The sequence below is a fragment of the Bufo gargarizans genome, chromosome 8, assembly GCF_014858855.1.
Source record: "Bufo gargarizans isolate SCDJY-AF-19 chromosome 8, ASM1485885v1, whole genome shotgun sequence".
In the NCBI taxonomy this organism is placed as follows: Eukaryota; Metazoa; Chordata; class Amphibia; order Anura; family Bufonidae; genus Bufo; species Bufo gargarizans.
This window is the reverse complement of record NC_058087.1, coordinates 137,246,833-137,263,432: the sequence shown is the minus strand read 5'-3', so window position 1 is coordinate 137,263,432 and position 16,600 is coordinate 137,246,833. Positions and strand designations below refer to the sequence as shown.

General features: G+C 44.2%; 1 protein-coding gene across 2 annotated transcripts in view; it reads right to left on the bottom strand.

Moving 5' to 3' along the window:
* SDR42E2 (short chain dehydrogenase/reductase family 42E, member 2) overlaps positions 1 to 16,600 on the bottom strand; it is a 74,733-nt gene that overhangs the window by 39,359 nt on the left and 18,774 nt on the right. For both annotated transcript variants that reach the window (XM_044303523.1, XM_044303524.1), the window contains exons 4-6: positions 9,077 to 9,134; positions 8,269 to 8,387; positions 4,708 to 4,783 (exon numbers count right to left, since the gene is read on the bottom strand). In XM_044303523.1, the coding sequence (XP_044159458.1) occupies positions 4,708 to 4,783; positions 8,269 to 8,387; positions 9,077 to 9,134 (253 nt within the window). The remainder of the gene's footprint in view (positions 1 to 4,707; positions 4,784 to 8,268; positions 8,388 to 9,076; positions 9,135 to 16,600) is intronic.

The following is a 16,600-nucleotide window of genomic DNA, read 5'->3' as shown; positions in this document are numbered from 1 at the left end:
ATTTTTCTAATACAAATGTACGATTTCAGTAATGAAAGTATATTACAAAAATGGTCAGTATCGCTACCACTACACATTACAAAAAGAAAAAAAAGAATGACCGTTACACTTTAAATATCAAGGAAAGATATCTCCATAGCATGGCTGAAAATCTGATGTTATCATTGTTGGTATTAGGGAGCAAGCACACAAACGTATTCTTTGTCTGAATATGATCCGCATCTTTTGTGGGTCAGATGTGGACCCATTCACTTCAATATCGTAACTTCGTATGTCCGTTCCGTGGCATCTGCAAAAATATAGAACATGTCCTATTCTTGTCTGCATTACGGACAAGGATAGGACTGTTTTATTATGGCCCGGATGGTCCTTTCCATCTGGTATCCGTGTTTTGCAGATCCGCAATTTGCAGACCGCAAAACAGGCAATGGTCGTGTGCATGAGCCCTTAATGTTTGAAACAAATGCTAGCACAGACTCCTTTGAACTGCCCCAGATAACCAGCATATTAATACTAACAACTACAACATCAGATTCACTGGTCAGAGCCAGGCTACGGAGAGGAATAGCACAACATTGAGTTATAAGGCAAGATGCGTCACAATTGTTAAGACGTGTGAAATACAAGTAGTTACTAGAACAGACAGATCAGGAGAGGTGACAGCTCATGTACATTTCTAGTGAATTAGAATTTCATAGCGCTCCCACATACTCCACCCAGAGATCCAGAACACACCACATACTGCACAGGAAACAGGTTCCGCCACAACAGATACCATATATATTAAGCAGAATTGCGAAATATACCGTGGATATAAAAAGTCTACACACCCCTGTTAAAATGTCAGGTTTCTGTGATGTAAAAAAATGAGACAAAGATAAATAATTTCAGAACTTTTTCCACCTTTTTAATGTGACCTATAAACTGTACCACTCAATTGAAAAACAAACTGAAATCTTTTAAAGTGGAGGAAAGAAAACAAAACAAAAACTAAAATAATGTGGTTGCATAAGTGTGCACACCCTCTTATAACTGGGGATGTAACTGTGTTCAGAATTAAGCAATCACATTCAAAATCATGGTAAATAGTAGTCAGCATACACCTGCCATCATTTAAAGTGCCTCTGATTTACCCCAAATAAAGTTCAGCTGCTCTAGTTGTTTTTTCCTGAAATTTTCTTAGTCGTCACCCACAGCAAAAGCCATGGTCCACAGAGAGCTTCCAAAGCATCAGAGGGATCTCATTGTTAAGAGGTATCAGTCAGAATGGTACAAATGAATTTCCAAGGCATTAGATATACCATGGAACATAGTGAAGACAGTCATCATCAAGTGGAGAACCAAGAACTGGACGTCCCTCCAAAATTGATGAAAAGACGAGAAGAAAACTAGTCTGGGGAGGCGACCAAGAGGCCTACAGCAACATTAAAGGAGCTGCAAGAATATCTGGCAAGTACTGGCTGTGTGGTAAATGTGACAACAATCTCCTGTATTCTTCATATGTCTGGGCTATGGGGAAGAGTGGCAAGACGAAAGCCTTTTCTTACGAAGAAAAACATCCAAGCCAGGCTACATTTTGCAAAAACACATCTGAAATCTCCCAAAAGCATGTGGGAAAAGGTCTTATGGTCTGATGAAACAAAGATTGAACTTTTTGGCCATAATTCCAAAAGATATGTTTGGTGCAAAAACAACACTGCACATCACCAAAAGAACACTATACCCACAGTGAAGCTTGGTGGTGGCACCATCATGCTTTGGGGCAGTTTTTCTTCAGCTGGAACTGGGGCCTTAGTTAAGCTAGAGGGAATTATCAACAGTTCCAAATACCAGTCAATATTGGTACAAAACCTTCAGGCTTCTGCTAGAAAGCTGAACATGAAGAGGAACTTCATCTTTCAGCATGACAACGACCCAAAGCATACATCCAAATCAACAATGGAATGGCTTCACCAGAAGAATATTAAAGTTTTGGAATGGCCCAGACCTGAATCCGATTGAAAATCTGTGGGGTGATCTAAAGAGGGCTGTGCACAAGAGATGCCCTCGCAATCTGACAGTTTTGGAGTGTTTTTGCAAAAAAGAGTGGGCAAAATGTGCCATGCTGATAGACTCATACCCAAAAAGACTGAGTGCTGTAATAAAATCAAAAAGTGTTTCAACAAAGTATGAGTTTAAGGGTGTGCACACTTATGCAACCATATTATTTTATTTTTATATTTTTTCTTCCCTCTACCTAAAAGATTTCAGTCTGTTTTTCAATTGAGTTGTACAGTTTATAGGTCACATTAAATGTGGAAAAAGTTCTATAATGATTTATCACAGAAACCTGACATTTTAACAGGGGTGTGTAGACTTTTTATATCCACTGTATATACAACGAGAGAATGGAACATGCCACAGGTTACCAGGCAGAGGGTCCCTGTAAGATCATCCGATGTTATACATATATATTTACTACTGACAATCAGAGACTGATAGACTTTATAAGTCTCTGTGATTATGGATCTGTATTGTATGATGCATTTGATACATGGTGGAATATTCCTTTTATACACTCCTCTGGGTAAAACTTGACAAATGGTGAAGAACAATACAATACAAAAATATCACCTTATTAGGGATGAAGCCCTTTTCAGACGAACGTAAGGGCTCCGTGCCCGTATTGCGGACCTCTGCGGATGTGGACCCGTTGAGTTGAATGGGTCCACAATCCGCAAGATACAGGGAAATATAGGACATATTCTAGCTTTTGTGAAACGGGGGCACTTTGAGGCCAAGTTTTACCCCAGAATTGAGGTGCAATTTTGCACAAAACAATGCATCTTAGGCTACAATCATTTTCTGCGAAGCTCCACCACTTTCAGCAATACCTCCTTTTAAAGGGAGTCTGTCACCACATTTGAGCATATTAGACTGATCAAATAGCGTTATATGTGCCACCGAGAACTTAAAAACGGTACCTTTGTTGGAGTTTTCTTTCAGCCAAAAATGAACTTTTAAGATTCTGTAAATGCGCCCTCTCAAGTGCCCAGGGCGGCGTCTCAATCGTCTCCTTTTCCACTGCGCCCGCTACGAATTTTACCGCGCAGCCGCAGTGGAAAAGGAGAGGAGGAGAGTAAACAGGCGGGCAGAGGGACACGGAGGGCAGGGTTATGAGCCGTTGAGGAGGTGCTGCCTGGGGCTCGGACGATTGAGAAGCCACCCTGGGCACTTGAGAGGGCGCATTTACAGAATCTTAAAAGTTCATTTTTGGCTGAAAGAAAACTCCATTAGATACAACAAAGGTACAGTTTTTAAGTTCTCGGTGGCACATATAACGCTATTTGATCAGTCTAATATGCTCAAATGTGGTGACAGACTCCCTTTAAAGTAAGTAAAAAAGTGTTCAAACCCTATTTGTGCCAATTTTTAGACAGATTTTATAAATGAGCTATTATAAATACAAACAATGACAGACGTGAACAGAGCCTTATAGGGGTTGTTCTATTAGAACATTTTATCCCCTATCAACAGGATAGGGATAAGTGGGATAGGGATAAGTGTCTTAACAGCGGGGTCCGACCACTTGGCCCCTACCAGTCATGAGAAGGGGAGCCCATGCTCCTTGTTTGAGTGGAGCAGTAGACACACATGCGGCCATCTCCAGCAGCCCCTTAGAACGGAATGGAGGTAAAGCACACATGCATGACAACTGCTCCATTCAAATGGCAGAGCACAGGCCCCTGTTCCAGTGATTGGTGGTGGCCCCAAGCAGACACCAAAAAATATGTATGGCAGCACACCGTTATACATGCGAACACTAGAACTTGAGATTAGGGATTATTTTGGATTACAGTGGTAATATACCTACCGTACATGAAAAATGGAAACTCTTCATGCACATTTTTGATCAAACGTGTGTCAGGCCCATCTACCAACATCAAAATGGCTTCTGCAGATGGGTACCTAACACTAACAGAACTGCCTCTCCTGGGCCTAACCTACACCTACAATGTTCAGGGAAGTGTAGGAACCAGCTATATTTATACTCTGCTTAGAAAGCCTTGGCATATGGGCAGGGAGTGCTCAATCTAAAGGAGGGAGCTATCCTCCAAACACAGCGCAAGAAAATTTAGACTAGCACTAGACTAGTCATAGGTAAGGCTGTAAGGCTAACATGCAGAAAGCAAAAAAAATATCATTGTACTGAAATGAACTGAACTGAACATTGTAGGTGTAGGTTAGGCCCAGGAGAGGCAGTTCTGCTAGTGTTAGGTACCCATCTGCAGAAGCCACCCTGACATTAGTAGATGGGCCCGACACACATTTGATCAAAAATGAGAGTGCAGAGTTTCAATTTTTAATGTATAGTACCACTGTAATCTAAAATAATCCCTAATTCCTAGTTTATTTGTTTGCATGTATAACAGTGTGCTGCCATACATATTATTTGTTTGCATGTTACCTTTTTGGATGTGCACCTGTGACTTTGGAAATGATATTCAACATTTTCTTGCTGTGGTGGTGGCCCCAGCAATTGGAACCCTGACTATTACACACTTCACCCCTCTCTTATGGATACGGGATATGTTGTCTTAATGGGACAACCCCTTTTAACCTAATTAGCCCCATGAACCAGATTGCTAACTGATTGCCTTGTTTAACGTGCACATATGTTGTGATATGTATTCCTTTCTGTTTTGGTTTACAGGGTTGAAAGTTTACCTTTAAGTAGTGAGCCATTAGCTGCCAGGATCATTTGTTCAGCAATTGTCTTTGTCTTGGAATAATAGTCCAATTGCTGAAAATAAAAAACAAGTTATATAAATACACACAGTATGTGATGTACACTCACCTAAAGAATTATTAGGAACACCATACTAATACGGTGTTGGACCCCCTTTTGCCTTCAGAACTGCCTTAATTCTACGTGGCATTGATTCAACAAGGTGCTGATAGCATTCTTTTGAAATGTTGGCCCATATTGATAGGATAGCATCTTGCAGTTGATGGAGATTTGAGGGATGCACATCCAGGGCACGAAGCTCCCGTTCCACCACATCCCAAAGATGCTCTATGGGGTTGAGATCTGATGACTGTGGGGGCCATTTTAGTACAGTGAACTCATTGTCATGTTCAAGAAACCAATTTGAAATGATTCGAGCTTTGTGACATGGTGCATTATCCTGCTGGAAGTAGCCATCAGAGGATGGGTACATGGTGGTCATGAAGGGATGGACATGGTCAGAAACAATGCTCAGGTAGCCCGTGGCATTTAAACGATGGCCAATTGGCACTAAGGGGCCTAAAGTGTGCCCAGAAAACATCCCTTACACTATTACACCACCACCACCACCAGCCTGCACAGTGGTTACAAGGCATGATGGATACATGTTCTCATTCTGTTTACGCCAAATTCGGACTCTACCATTTGAATGTCTCAACAGAAATTGAGACTCATCAGACCAGGCAACATTTTTCCAGTCTTCAACAGTCCAATTTTGGTGAGCTCGTGCAAATTGTAGCCTCTTTTTCCTATTTGTAGTGGAGATGAGTGGTATCTGGTGGGGTCTTCTGCTGTTGTAGCCCATCCGCCTCAAGGTTGTGCGTGTTGTGGCTTCACAAATGCTTTGCTGCATACCTCGGTTGTAACGAGTGGTTATTTCAGTCAACGTTGCTCTTCTATCAGCTTGAATCAGTCGGCCCATTCTCCTCTGACCTCTAGCATCAACAAGGCATTTTCGCCCACAGGACTGCCGCATACTGGATGTTTTTCCCTTTTCACACCATTCTTTGTAAACCCTAGAAATGGTTGTGCGTGAAAATCCCAGTAACTGAGCAGATTGTGAAATACTCAGACCGGCCCGTCCGGCACCAACAACCATGCCACGCTCAAAATTGCTTAAATCACCTTTCTTTCCCATTCTGACATTCAGTTTGGAGTTCAGAAGATTGTCTTGACCAGGACCACATGCATTGAAGCAACTGCCATGTGATTGGTTGACTAGATAATCGCATTAATGAGAAATAGAACAGGTGTTCCTAATAATTCTTTCGGTGAGTGTATATGACATTATATTTATTGCAAATAAACTTATGTAAAGAATGGGATACTACATTGGTACCAACCCTAAGTATCATTATGACCAGCATTGCACAAGATATCAACAATACATACAGTATATACTACTACATTTTAGTCTTTGACCTATATTATAGGTACTATGGATATGACAGAACTTTGTGCACGAAGGCTATATGGCAAAGCATTAAAATTACAAACCATACAACCTACATTGCCTTGAAAAAGTATCCATGCCCCTTGACCTTTTCCCCTTTTTCTACATTACACCCACAAACTTAAAGAGGACCTTTCATTACAATAAAAAATCTAAACTAGGTATGCTGACATGGAGAGCGGCGCCCAGGGATCTCCCTGCACTTACTATTATCCCTGGGTGCCGCTCCATTCTCCCGGTATAGGCTCAGGTATCTTTAGATTTTCGGCTCAACTGGGAGAAGCCTGCTCTTGTTCTCCTGGGCGTCTCCTTCTCCCAGGCTGTAGCGCTGGCCAATCGCAGCGCTCAGCTCATAGCCTGAGAGTTTTTTTCCCCCAGGCTATGAGCTAAGTGCTGCGATTGGCCAGAACTCCAGCCTGGGAGAAGGAGACGCCCAGGAGAACAAGAAGAGCAGGCTCCTCCCAGTTGAGCCGAAAATCTGAAGATACCAGAGCCTATACCAGCAGAACGGAGTGGCGCCCAGGGATAATAGTAAGTGCAGGGAGATCCCTGGGCGCCGGTCTCCATGTCAGCATACTTAGTTTAGATTTTTTATTGTAATGAAAGGTTCTCTTTAAATGTATTTTATTGGGGTTTTATGTTAAAGGGGTTGTCCAGGTTCAGAGCTGAACCTGGACATCCCTCCATTTTCACCCCGGCAGCCCCCCTGACATGAGCATCGGAGCAGTTCATGCTCCGATGCTCTCCTTTGCCCTGCGCTAAATCGCGCAGGGCAAAGGCATTTTTCTGAGTTCCGGTGACGTACCGGGGCTCTCTATGGGGCTGACAGGAACCCCGGTGACGTCACCGGCACTGATGGGCGGGATTTGGCTCTGCCCTAGCCAGTAAAACGGCTAGGGCAGAGCTAAAGCCCGCCCCTCAGAGCCGGTGACGTCACCGAACACACTGCTGGGCGGAAGTTACCGCCCGGCAGTGTGTTATTGTAAACACAAGAGCCTGTGCCCTGCGCGATCTAGCGCAGGGCACGGGAGCGCATCGGAGCATGAGATGCTCCGATGCCAGGCTCAGGAGGGCTGCCGGGGTGAAAATAAGGGTATGTCCGGGTTCAGCTCTGAACCCGGACAACCCCTTTAAGTCTTTTGGGGTATGTCTCTACCAGCTTTGCACATCTAGAGGCTGAAATTTATGCCCATTCTTCTTTGCAAAATACCTCCAGCTCAGTCAGATTGGATGCATCTGTGAACAGTAATTTTCAAGTCTTGCCATAGATTCTCAATGGGATTTAGGTCTGGGCTTTTACTGGGCCATTCTAATACATAAATATGCTTTTCTCTAAACTTCGTTGTCTTGCTGGAAGGTGAACTCACGCCCCGGTCTCAGGTCTTTTGCAGCCTCTACCAGGTTTTCCTCCAAGATTGCGCTGTATTTAGTTCCATCCATCTTCCAATCAACTCTGACCAGCTTCCCTGTTCCTGCTGAAGCAAAGCATCCCCACAGCATGATGCTGCCAGCACCATGTTTCACGGTGGGGATGGTGTGTTCAGGGTGATATGCAGATCAGCTCCACCTGAGCAGTGGATCTCTGCAACTCCTCCAGAGTGACCATGGGCCTCTTGGCTGCTTCTCTAATTAGTGCTCTTCTTGCCTGGGCGGTCAGTTTAGGTGGAGGTGTCTTTGTAGATTTGCAGTTGTGCCATACTCTTTCCATTTTTGAATGATGGATTTAAAAGTGCTCCTGGGATGTTCAGACCTTGGGATATTTTTTTTTTATAGCCTAACCCTGCTTTACACTTCTCCAAATTTATCCATGACCTGTCTGATGTGTTCCTTGGTCTTCATAATGCTGTTTGATCACTAATGTTCACTAACAAACCTCTGAGGCCTTCACAGAACAGCTGTAGTTATACTGAGAATAAATTACACACAGGTGGACTCTATTTACTAATTGCTTCCATTAGGTGTTATAATCCTGGCTATGTACCCAAAAATGAGCTGTCTACAGCTGTGCATAGACATGTGCCCTAGTGGCATGCCATGCAATTATTACCTTTTCCAGGGGATAGTAAGTTGTTGTTTCCTCAGTACCATCTTCTATGCTGTTGCCACCAAACACCACATTAACAGTACTCGTGTATACAAGTCTGGGAATGTTTCTATGAATGCACACTGCAGGGAGAGATAAGATTATAATTACACTGGTAATAGGAAGTACCTGATTATCATTCCATTCCTGGTATAATTTACACTGGAATAAAGAACCAGCCAGCCCTCTTTTCAAGCATTGTGTCCTTCCAACTTTTATTTTGATTCCTCAATAATCATATAACATCAAAGATCCTCAAGGTCAGAGTTGCCCAACTCCAGCCCACCTTCTGGTCATGATTTAAGAATGTCCCACAGAATGAATACCTTTGGTAATTCCTCATCAGTAGACACTAATTATATCACCTGCTCAATACTAAGGAAATCCTGAAAACGTCAAGGGCAGGTTGTTCCCTGAGGACTGTGGTTGAGGAACACTGCTCTATTTCACAGCTAAACGGTGGAGATTGTTGAGAGTTGTAGATTAATTTAAGGACTCCACCAATGTTGCATAGCAGGTTATGCTTCTAAAAAGTGTCACGGACCAGCCGTGGACCATGCTTCAGGCAACTCACGTCTATGCACCAGGAGACAAAGCCTCCTAGAGATGGGAGAGCCATCTTGCTGAGGATTAGGGTCCAAGGCTTGTGGGGTGCTTTCTGAAACCCTCACCTTGAGCACCAAGTCATCTTGTCCCTCACCTGAATTTATATGATATGCTTCCCATACAACCACAGTAATGATGGGGACACAGCATTACAGAAGTAACTTACCATCAATGACAACTTGTGTTCCTCCAACGTTTATGGATTCAATTTGTTTCGTCTGCAGCTAAAACACAGAAAAGGTTTATCTTTTGTAAGATTTCCATAAATCTATTGCACTGACTTAAAGCTTTTTTCCTATATATTATGCCAAAATTGTGGGACACAAGGTTTTGTTCATATTAGATTAAAAGTGTAATTGCACATAAGGCGCTGTAAGCTTTATGGATGAAAAATAGCCTGGGTGGTGATAAATTTATACAGGGGGAAAAAGAGACAGATACAAGCTTCGCAAAATGTTCTGATACCATAGTGCTTTCAGGAAAGTCATAGAGGCTTCTTAAAAAGGGCCCCCAGTGGGACTATAATGGTGCCATTCACCATGTCCCAAAATCAGCCACAGTGTGCCTAAAACAAAGTAATCAAAAGTGCCCCCTATAAATGGGCACATCATTCCCATAATTACTTCCACAGTGCCCCCATAGCGGTAGGGGAACGTTTATCAAGCCCTGCAGAATTCTAGTTTCAAAAAGTTGCAAAATAGGGCTTTGCACATTTTGGGCTTGTTATTAACGTAAGAATTTTGTAACATTTTGCATTTTTAAACTTTTTTGAAAATTCTGTGGGAATGGGCATGGTTAGCCTGTTGAGTTTAATTAAAGAGGACCTGTCACCTCTCCAGACATGTATGTTGTAGTAACTACTTCAATTCCCCATGTAACAACAATTGCGAAGCATCAGTTCTTTTGGCTCTATGTTGTGCCATTCTTCTGTTATTTCTACTAACTTTATGAATAATTTGCCAGCAGCTTTTAGTAAAGTTACAGCTTTTCCTATACATTCTGACACCAGCAGCACTGATTGGACAGAGTCAGACACACCCTCTAGTGGTAACACCCAGCAGTACCTTTACTGCAGACTGATGGCAATTTATTTGTAAACTTCCAGCAGGAATAATACAGGAATGGCACAACATAAAGTCATAAGAATAGAAGCTCCAGAATTGTTAATACATGAAGAATGCAAGTAGTTACTAAACCAGAGATGTCAGGAGAGGAGACAGGTCGTTTTTATGCCAGATTTATCAACTGCAGCTGTTGCAAAAATGGTCACAATCTTAGGCAAGGTTCACATCTGCATTGCGGTGTTCCAGTAATCTGTTCCAGCAGAGGAACATACTACCGGAATTATCATATCCAGCATAGCCGGACACCACCGGATCCCCATTCACTATAATGGGATCGTTGGGTATCCCGCAAGAACGTCGGCTTTCTGCCTGGAAAAAACACTGCATTCTATTTTTCCAGCAGAAAACCAGTTTTCACGGCATCAACCCGATTGATCCAAGCATAGTGAATTGGGATCCTGCAGTATCTGGCTCTTTCTAAACAGACTGCCGGAATACCGTAACACAAAAATATGAAGCTACCCTTACTCCAGTGGTGGTGCAGAATATTGAGTAATGTCTCAGGACAGAAATGTCTGACTTAACCCCTTAAAGACCAGGCCTATTACCATTTTCACATTTTGGATTTTTCGTCCCCACGTTCCAACAGCCATAACTTTTTTAGTTTTCCGTTCACATAGCTATATGAGGGCAAATTTTTTGCAGAACAAGATGCATTTTTTAATGCCACCATTTAATTTACCATGTCTTGTATTAGAAAACGGGAAACAAATTCTTTGTGTAGTAAAATAAAAAAAATAAAAAAATAAAAATTCTGGCAAGATTTTGGGGGTTTTGACTAGTGATGAGCGGCATAGGCAATATTCGAATTCGTGATCTTTCGCTAATTTTTGGCCAAATATTCACCATAAATTAGCAAATTCAAGAATTCATGATATCCAATAATTGTTTATTTGATTGTGAAAATCGGCAATGTAATATATTCGTGATAAATTCGCGATTAGAATATTCAACACTATTCGCAAATACGAATATACAGCAGTATATTCTAAATATTCACAAATTCTCGAAGTGGCGATATTCGCTATTTTAATTTGCGATTCGAATATTCGCACTCAACACTAGTTTTGACATCACAGCGTTCACAGTGTACTAAAAATGACCTGACATCCGTATTCTGTGGCTCAATAGGAATGCGGCGATACCAAACTTGAATAGTTTTTTTGTTTACTACTTAAAAAAATTGGGAATAATCAAAATTTTCTTTGCATCGCTATATTCTGACAACCATAACTTTTTTATATTTAGGTCTACAGAGCTGTTTGAGAGAAAGAAATTCTAGTTTTTGTAGTATGTAAGACGTTATTAAATTTTTTGTGGGGGGCAAGATGACAAAAAAAATGTTTACAGTGTTCACCGCACAGGAATTTTTTTCTATATTTTAATAGTTCAGACATTTTCAGATGTGGCAATACCTAATATATTGGTGTTTTTTAAATCTTTTTTAAAAACTTTTTTCACTTTTTTTTTTATACCTATTAGCCGCCTTAGGGGCCTTGTACATGGGATCTTTTGATCACCTCTCCTATTCACCCTAAGGCCTCTTTCACACTACCGTATGGCTATTTCAGTGTTTTGCGGTCTGTTTTTCACGGATCCGTTGTTCCGTTTTTTTGCTTCCGTTGTGTTTCCGTTTCTGTTCCGTTGTTCCGTTCCGTTTTTCCGTTCCGTTTTTCCGTTCGGCAATACAGTATACAGTAATTACATAGAAAAAATTGGGCTGGGCATAACATTTTCAATAGATGGTTCAGAAAAAAATGGAACGGAAACGGAAGAAATACGGATGCATTTCCGTATGTGTTCAGTTTTTTTTGCAGATCCATTGACTTGAATGGAGCCACGGAACGTGATTTGCGGGCAATAATAGGACATGTTCTATCTTTTAACGGAACAAAAAAATGGAAATATGGAAACGGAATGCGAAAGAAAAAAAAACCGGTTGTGTGAAAGAGGCCTAATAGAGATCTATTAATGCAAATAGGATTTTTACACTCTCCATTCTCATAGCTCAGTATGGAGAATGCCATGCCAGGCCTGGATCGCTTCAGCAGGGTCTAGGCTGCCATAGCAACCGATCGGAGTCCCGCAATTTCACTGCTAGGGCTCCGATCGGAAGGAAGAGGGAGCCGCAACCCTCTGCCTTTACCGACAGGTGCTGCGATCAGCGTTGATCGCGGCACCAGAGGTATTAAATGACAGGGGCGGCGCGATCACCGCTTCCTTTCAGTGCAGGCGGGTGACGGCTATATGATACAGCCAGCACCCGACGTGTATGGAGCGGGCTAGCTGCAGAGGCCCACTCCATGCATGTGCAGATGCATAACGCCGTATATATACAGCGTCATGGGTTAAGGGTTTAAGATGAACCAAATGTATCAAACATTATGTGACATTTGATACATTTGGTACAAATTGCTGCAATGCAGACTCCTACAAAAATGACTTTAAAACTTCTCATTATGAAAAAGCTGGGCAAGTAAGGACCCCCAGCTTTACTGCGTATACTCTGAATCCACAAAACAGGAGCAAGCGCAAGATTTAGATCCACTTGAGATTATATATCTCTGCAGTAAGAACATCTATCAAGTCAGTGTAGGTCAGGGATCAACAACCTCCTGCACTTCAGCTGTTGTGAAACTACAATTCCCAGCATGCTCCATTCATTTCTATGTGAGTTCTTAGACAAGCAGAGCAAGTATGCATGCTGGGAGTTGTATTTTCTCAACAGCTGGAGTGCCGGAGGTTGCCTACCCCTGGTGTAGGTGTTATTAGGGAACGAACACCATGACTTTTCATCCAAGCGGCTCCAAGAACTTCATTTGCATACAGAGTGTGGTATAAAGACCATCTTTTTAATATTGTTTTGCTAAGAGCAACACCGATATATTGAGTAAGGGGCCATTCAGACGCCGTATGAATGGGTCCACACCTGTTCCGCAATTTTGCGGAACGGGCGGAGACCAATTCATTTGAATAGGGCTGCAAAAGATGCGGACAGCACACCTTGTGCTGTCCACATCTGTGGTTCCGCTCTGCGGCTCCGCGTAAAGGATAGATAGAGCATGTCCTATTATTGTCCACAATTGCGAACAAGAATAGGCATTTTCTATCATGGTTGTAGCCATGTGCGGTCCGCACACGGCCAGTATCTGTGTTTTGCGGATCCGCAAAACACTACAGCCATCTGAATGAGGCCTAACATGGAGTTAATTGCGTGGAGCAGCCAAAATACCAACCTCAGAACACCTGCGCTTCTAGGGATTGTGTTGTTTTAGGCCTCATGCACATGGCCGTTGCCCAGCCGTGGCCATATTGCGGCCCGCAAACAGTGGGTCTACAATATGCGGACACCGGCCGTGTGCTCCCCGCATCACAGATGTGGACCCATTAGCTTGAATGAGTCCGCACTCCAGAGCTGCAGTGCGGAACGGAGGCATGGAACGCCACGGAAGCACTATGCTTCCATAGTGTTTCTCTCCGTGCCTCCACACCGCAAAAAAAATAGAACATGTTCTATTTTTTCACAGTGCAGATGGATCACGGACCCATTCAAGTTGAATGGGTCTCGATCGGTCCCGTCCGCCGCACGGATGTTGTCCGTGCATTGGGGACCGCAAATTCCGGCAGTGTGCATGAGGCCTTATACAGAAGTTACAAAAGAAAGATACAATTATCCTGCCTTTTAAACAACTTATGATAACTGTTTTTCTTATGAAATAAGAAGATACAAGTAGCTACAAACTGAAATAGTGGCAGTGGCGTCTCTAGCTTTCAAATTTTGGGGGGGCACACTGGGGGCCAGGACAAAAGTAGGGGGGGCAGCTATAACAACGATACATTTACACAAGTATGCTTAGAAATGCTACGATACTTTACCCAATACCTAAAACCGCAATAGGGAAGAAAAGTCCTGCTGTCTGTGGTTTAAAAAAAATAAAATAATAATCACTCAGATTTCAACATGTCCTAGCTGCCTGGGCATGCTGGAATTACTCCAGATACAGCATCTACCAGCTGTGTCAAGTCCCCTTCTCTTTGTCACATGGCATGAACCGATAGTATCGCTATCGGCAAGCACCTGAAGTACTTGTACTCAGTATTATTATAGGAGCGGATCCGTCTGTGCAGACACCAGACGGATCCGCTCCGAACGCAAGTGAAAGTAGCCTTATGGAGGGGGATCTGTGCATGACCCTTATGGAGGGGGATCTGTGCATGACCCTTATGGAGGGGGATCTGTGCATGACCCTTATGGAGGGGGATCTGTGCATGACCCTTATGGAGGGGGATCTGTGCATGACCCTTATGGAGGGGGATCTGTGGATGACATACCGTTTATAGCATCTTATGCTATATGTGTCATCCACAGATCCACCCCATATCAGTGTCATACCGGGATCCCTCTCCCTATAAGGCCCCATTCACACATCCGAAATTTGCATAACGGAATTGCGGACCCATTCATTTCTATAGGGCAGCACGACGTGCTGGCGGATACGGAAATGCGGACCCGGACTTCAGGGTCCGCAATTCCGTTCCCGAAAAAAAAATGCCGACCCGTACATTGCCGCTGTTATGGATGTCTGAATGGAGCTTAACAGTGTCATCCACAGAGTGGCACAGATTCCCCCCCCAATAATCGTGTCATCTACAGATCCTCGTCCCTATAACAGTGTCATCTACAGATTCCCCGCCCCCCCATAACAGTGTCACGACATCCACAGACCCCCGATCCCCCTCCCTATAGCACTATAAGAGTATCATCCACAGATCCTTCCCCCCTATAACAGTGTAATGACTCATGACATCACGCTCCCACCACTCACATTTGAACATGATTTCTCTAAACGGTAAAGTAAACACTGTAATCATCCAGGCTGCACTGACAGTAACTTTAAAGGGGTTCTGCACTTCCATTTAACTGATGATCTATCCTCTGGATAGATCATCAGCATCTGATTGGCGGGGGTCCGACACCCAGGACCCCCACCGATCAGCTGTTTGAGAAGGCACCGGTGCTCCAGCAGCGCCGCGGCCTTCTCACTGTTTACCGCAGGCCCAGTGACTGACGTCACGACTAGTATCAACTAGCCTGAGCCCGGCTAAGCTCTGTTCACTTGAATGGAGCTTAGCCACGTCCACGCTAGTTGATACTAGTCGTAACTCGTGACATCACTGGGCTGGCGTTAAACAGTGAGAGGGCCGCGGCGCTACTGGAGAGCCGCTGCCTTCTCAAGCAGCTGATCGGCGGGGGTCCTGGGTGTCGGACCCCCGCCGATCAGAAGCTGATGATCTATCCAGAGTATAGATCATCAGTTAAATGAAAGTGCAGAACCCCTTTAACTTTTAAATCAGGAAGATTCAGGGGCAGCCGCCAGCCAGCTCTCCTCTCAGTCTTAGGGCTCTTTCACACTTGCGTTGTCCGGATCCGGCGTGTACTCCACTTGCCGGAATTACACGTTACACATTCAAAATGCGTTCAGTGTTACTATGGCAGCCAGGACGCTATTAAAGTCCTGGTTGCCATAGTAGCAGTGGGGAGCGGGGAGCAGTATACTTACAGTCCGTGCGGCTCCCGGGGCGCTTCAGAATGACGTCAGAGCGCCCCATGCGCATGGATGACGTGCCATGTGATCACGTCATCCATGCGCATGGGGCGCCCTGACGTCACTCTGAAGCACCCCGGGAGCCGCACGGATGGTAAGTATGCTGCTCCCCGCTCCCCACTACACTTTACCATGGCTGCCAGGACTTTAGCGTCCCGGCAGCCATGGTAACCATTCAGAAAAAGCTAAACGTCGCATCCGGCAATGCGCCGAAACGACGTTTAGCTTAAGGCCGGATCCGGATCAATGCCTTTCAATGGGCATTCATTCCGGATCCGGCCTTGCGGCAAGTGTTCCGGATTTTTGGCCGGAGCAAAAAGCGCAGCATGCTGCGCTATTTGCTGCGGCCAAAAGACGTTCCGTTCCGGAACGGAAGACATCCTGATGCATCCTGAAGGACGGACTGTCCATTCAGAATGCATTAGGATAATCCTGATCAGTATTCTTCCGGCATAGAGCCCCGACGACGGAACTCTATGCCGGAAGAAAAGAACGCAGATGTGAAAGAGCCCTTAGTCAGTCCACTCACTCACTACTTGTAAGTTGTAGTACCTTATATTATTAAGTTAACCTGAGTGTCCTGCTTGCTACACACCGTCATCACTAGGTCAGTCTCAGTCCAGTCTGTCTGTCTGTCTGTCTCTCTGTTCGGTATCGGTAGGGCCACACCAGGCCACACACTGTCTCGTCTGTCTCAGTCAGTCTCTAGTCTCGTCTGGCCCTGGCTGGCTTAAAGGGGTTCTGCACCTTCATTTAACTGATGATCTATCCTCTGGATAGATCATCAGCTTCTGATCGACACCCGGGACCCCCGCCGATCAGCTGTTTGAGAAGGCAGCGGCGCTCCAGCAGCGCCGCGGCCTTCTCACTGTTTACCGCCGGGCCGCCCGCCCACTGACGTCACGACTTGTATCAACTAGAGTGGGCGCGGCTAAGCTCTGTTCACTTGAATGGAGCTTA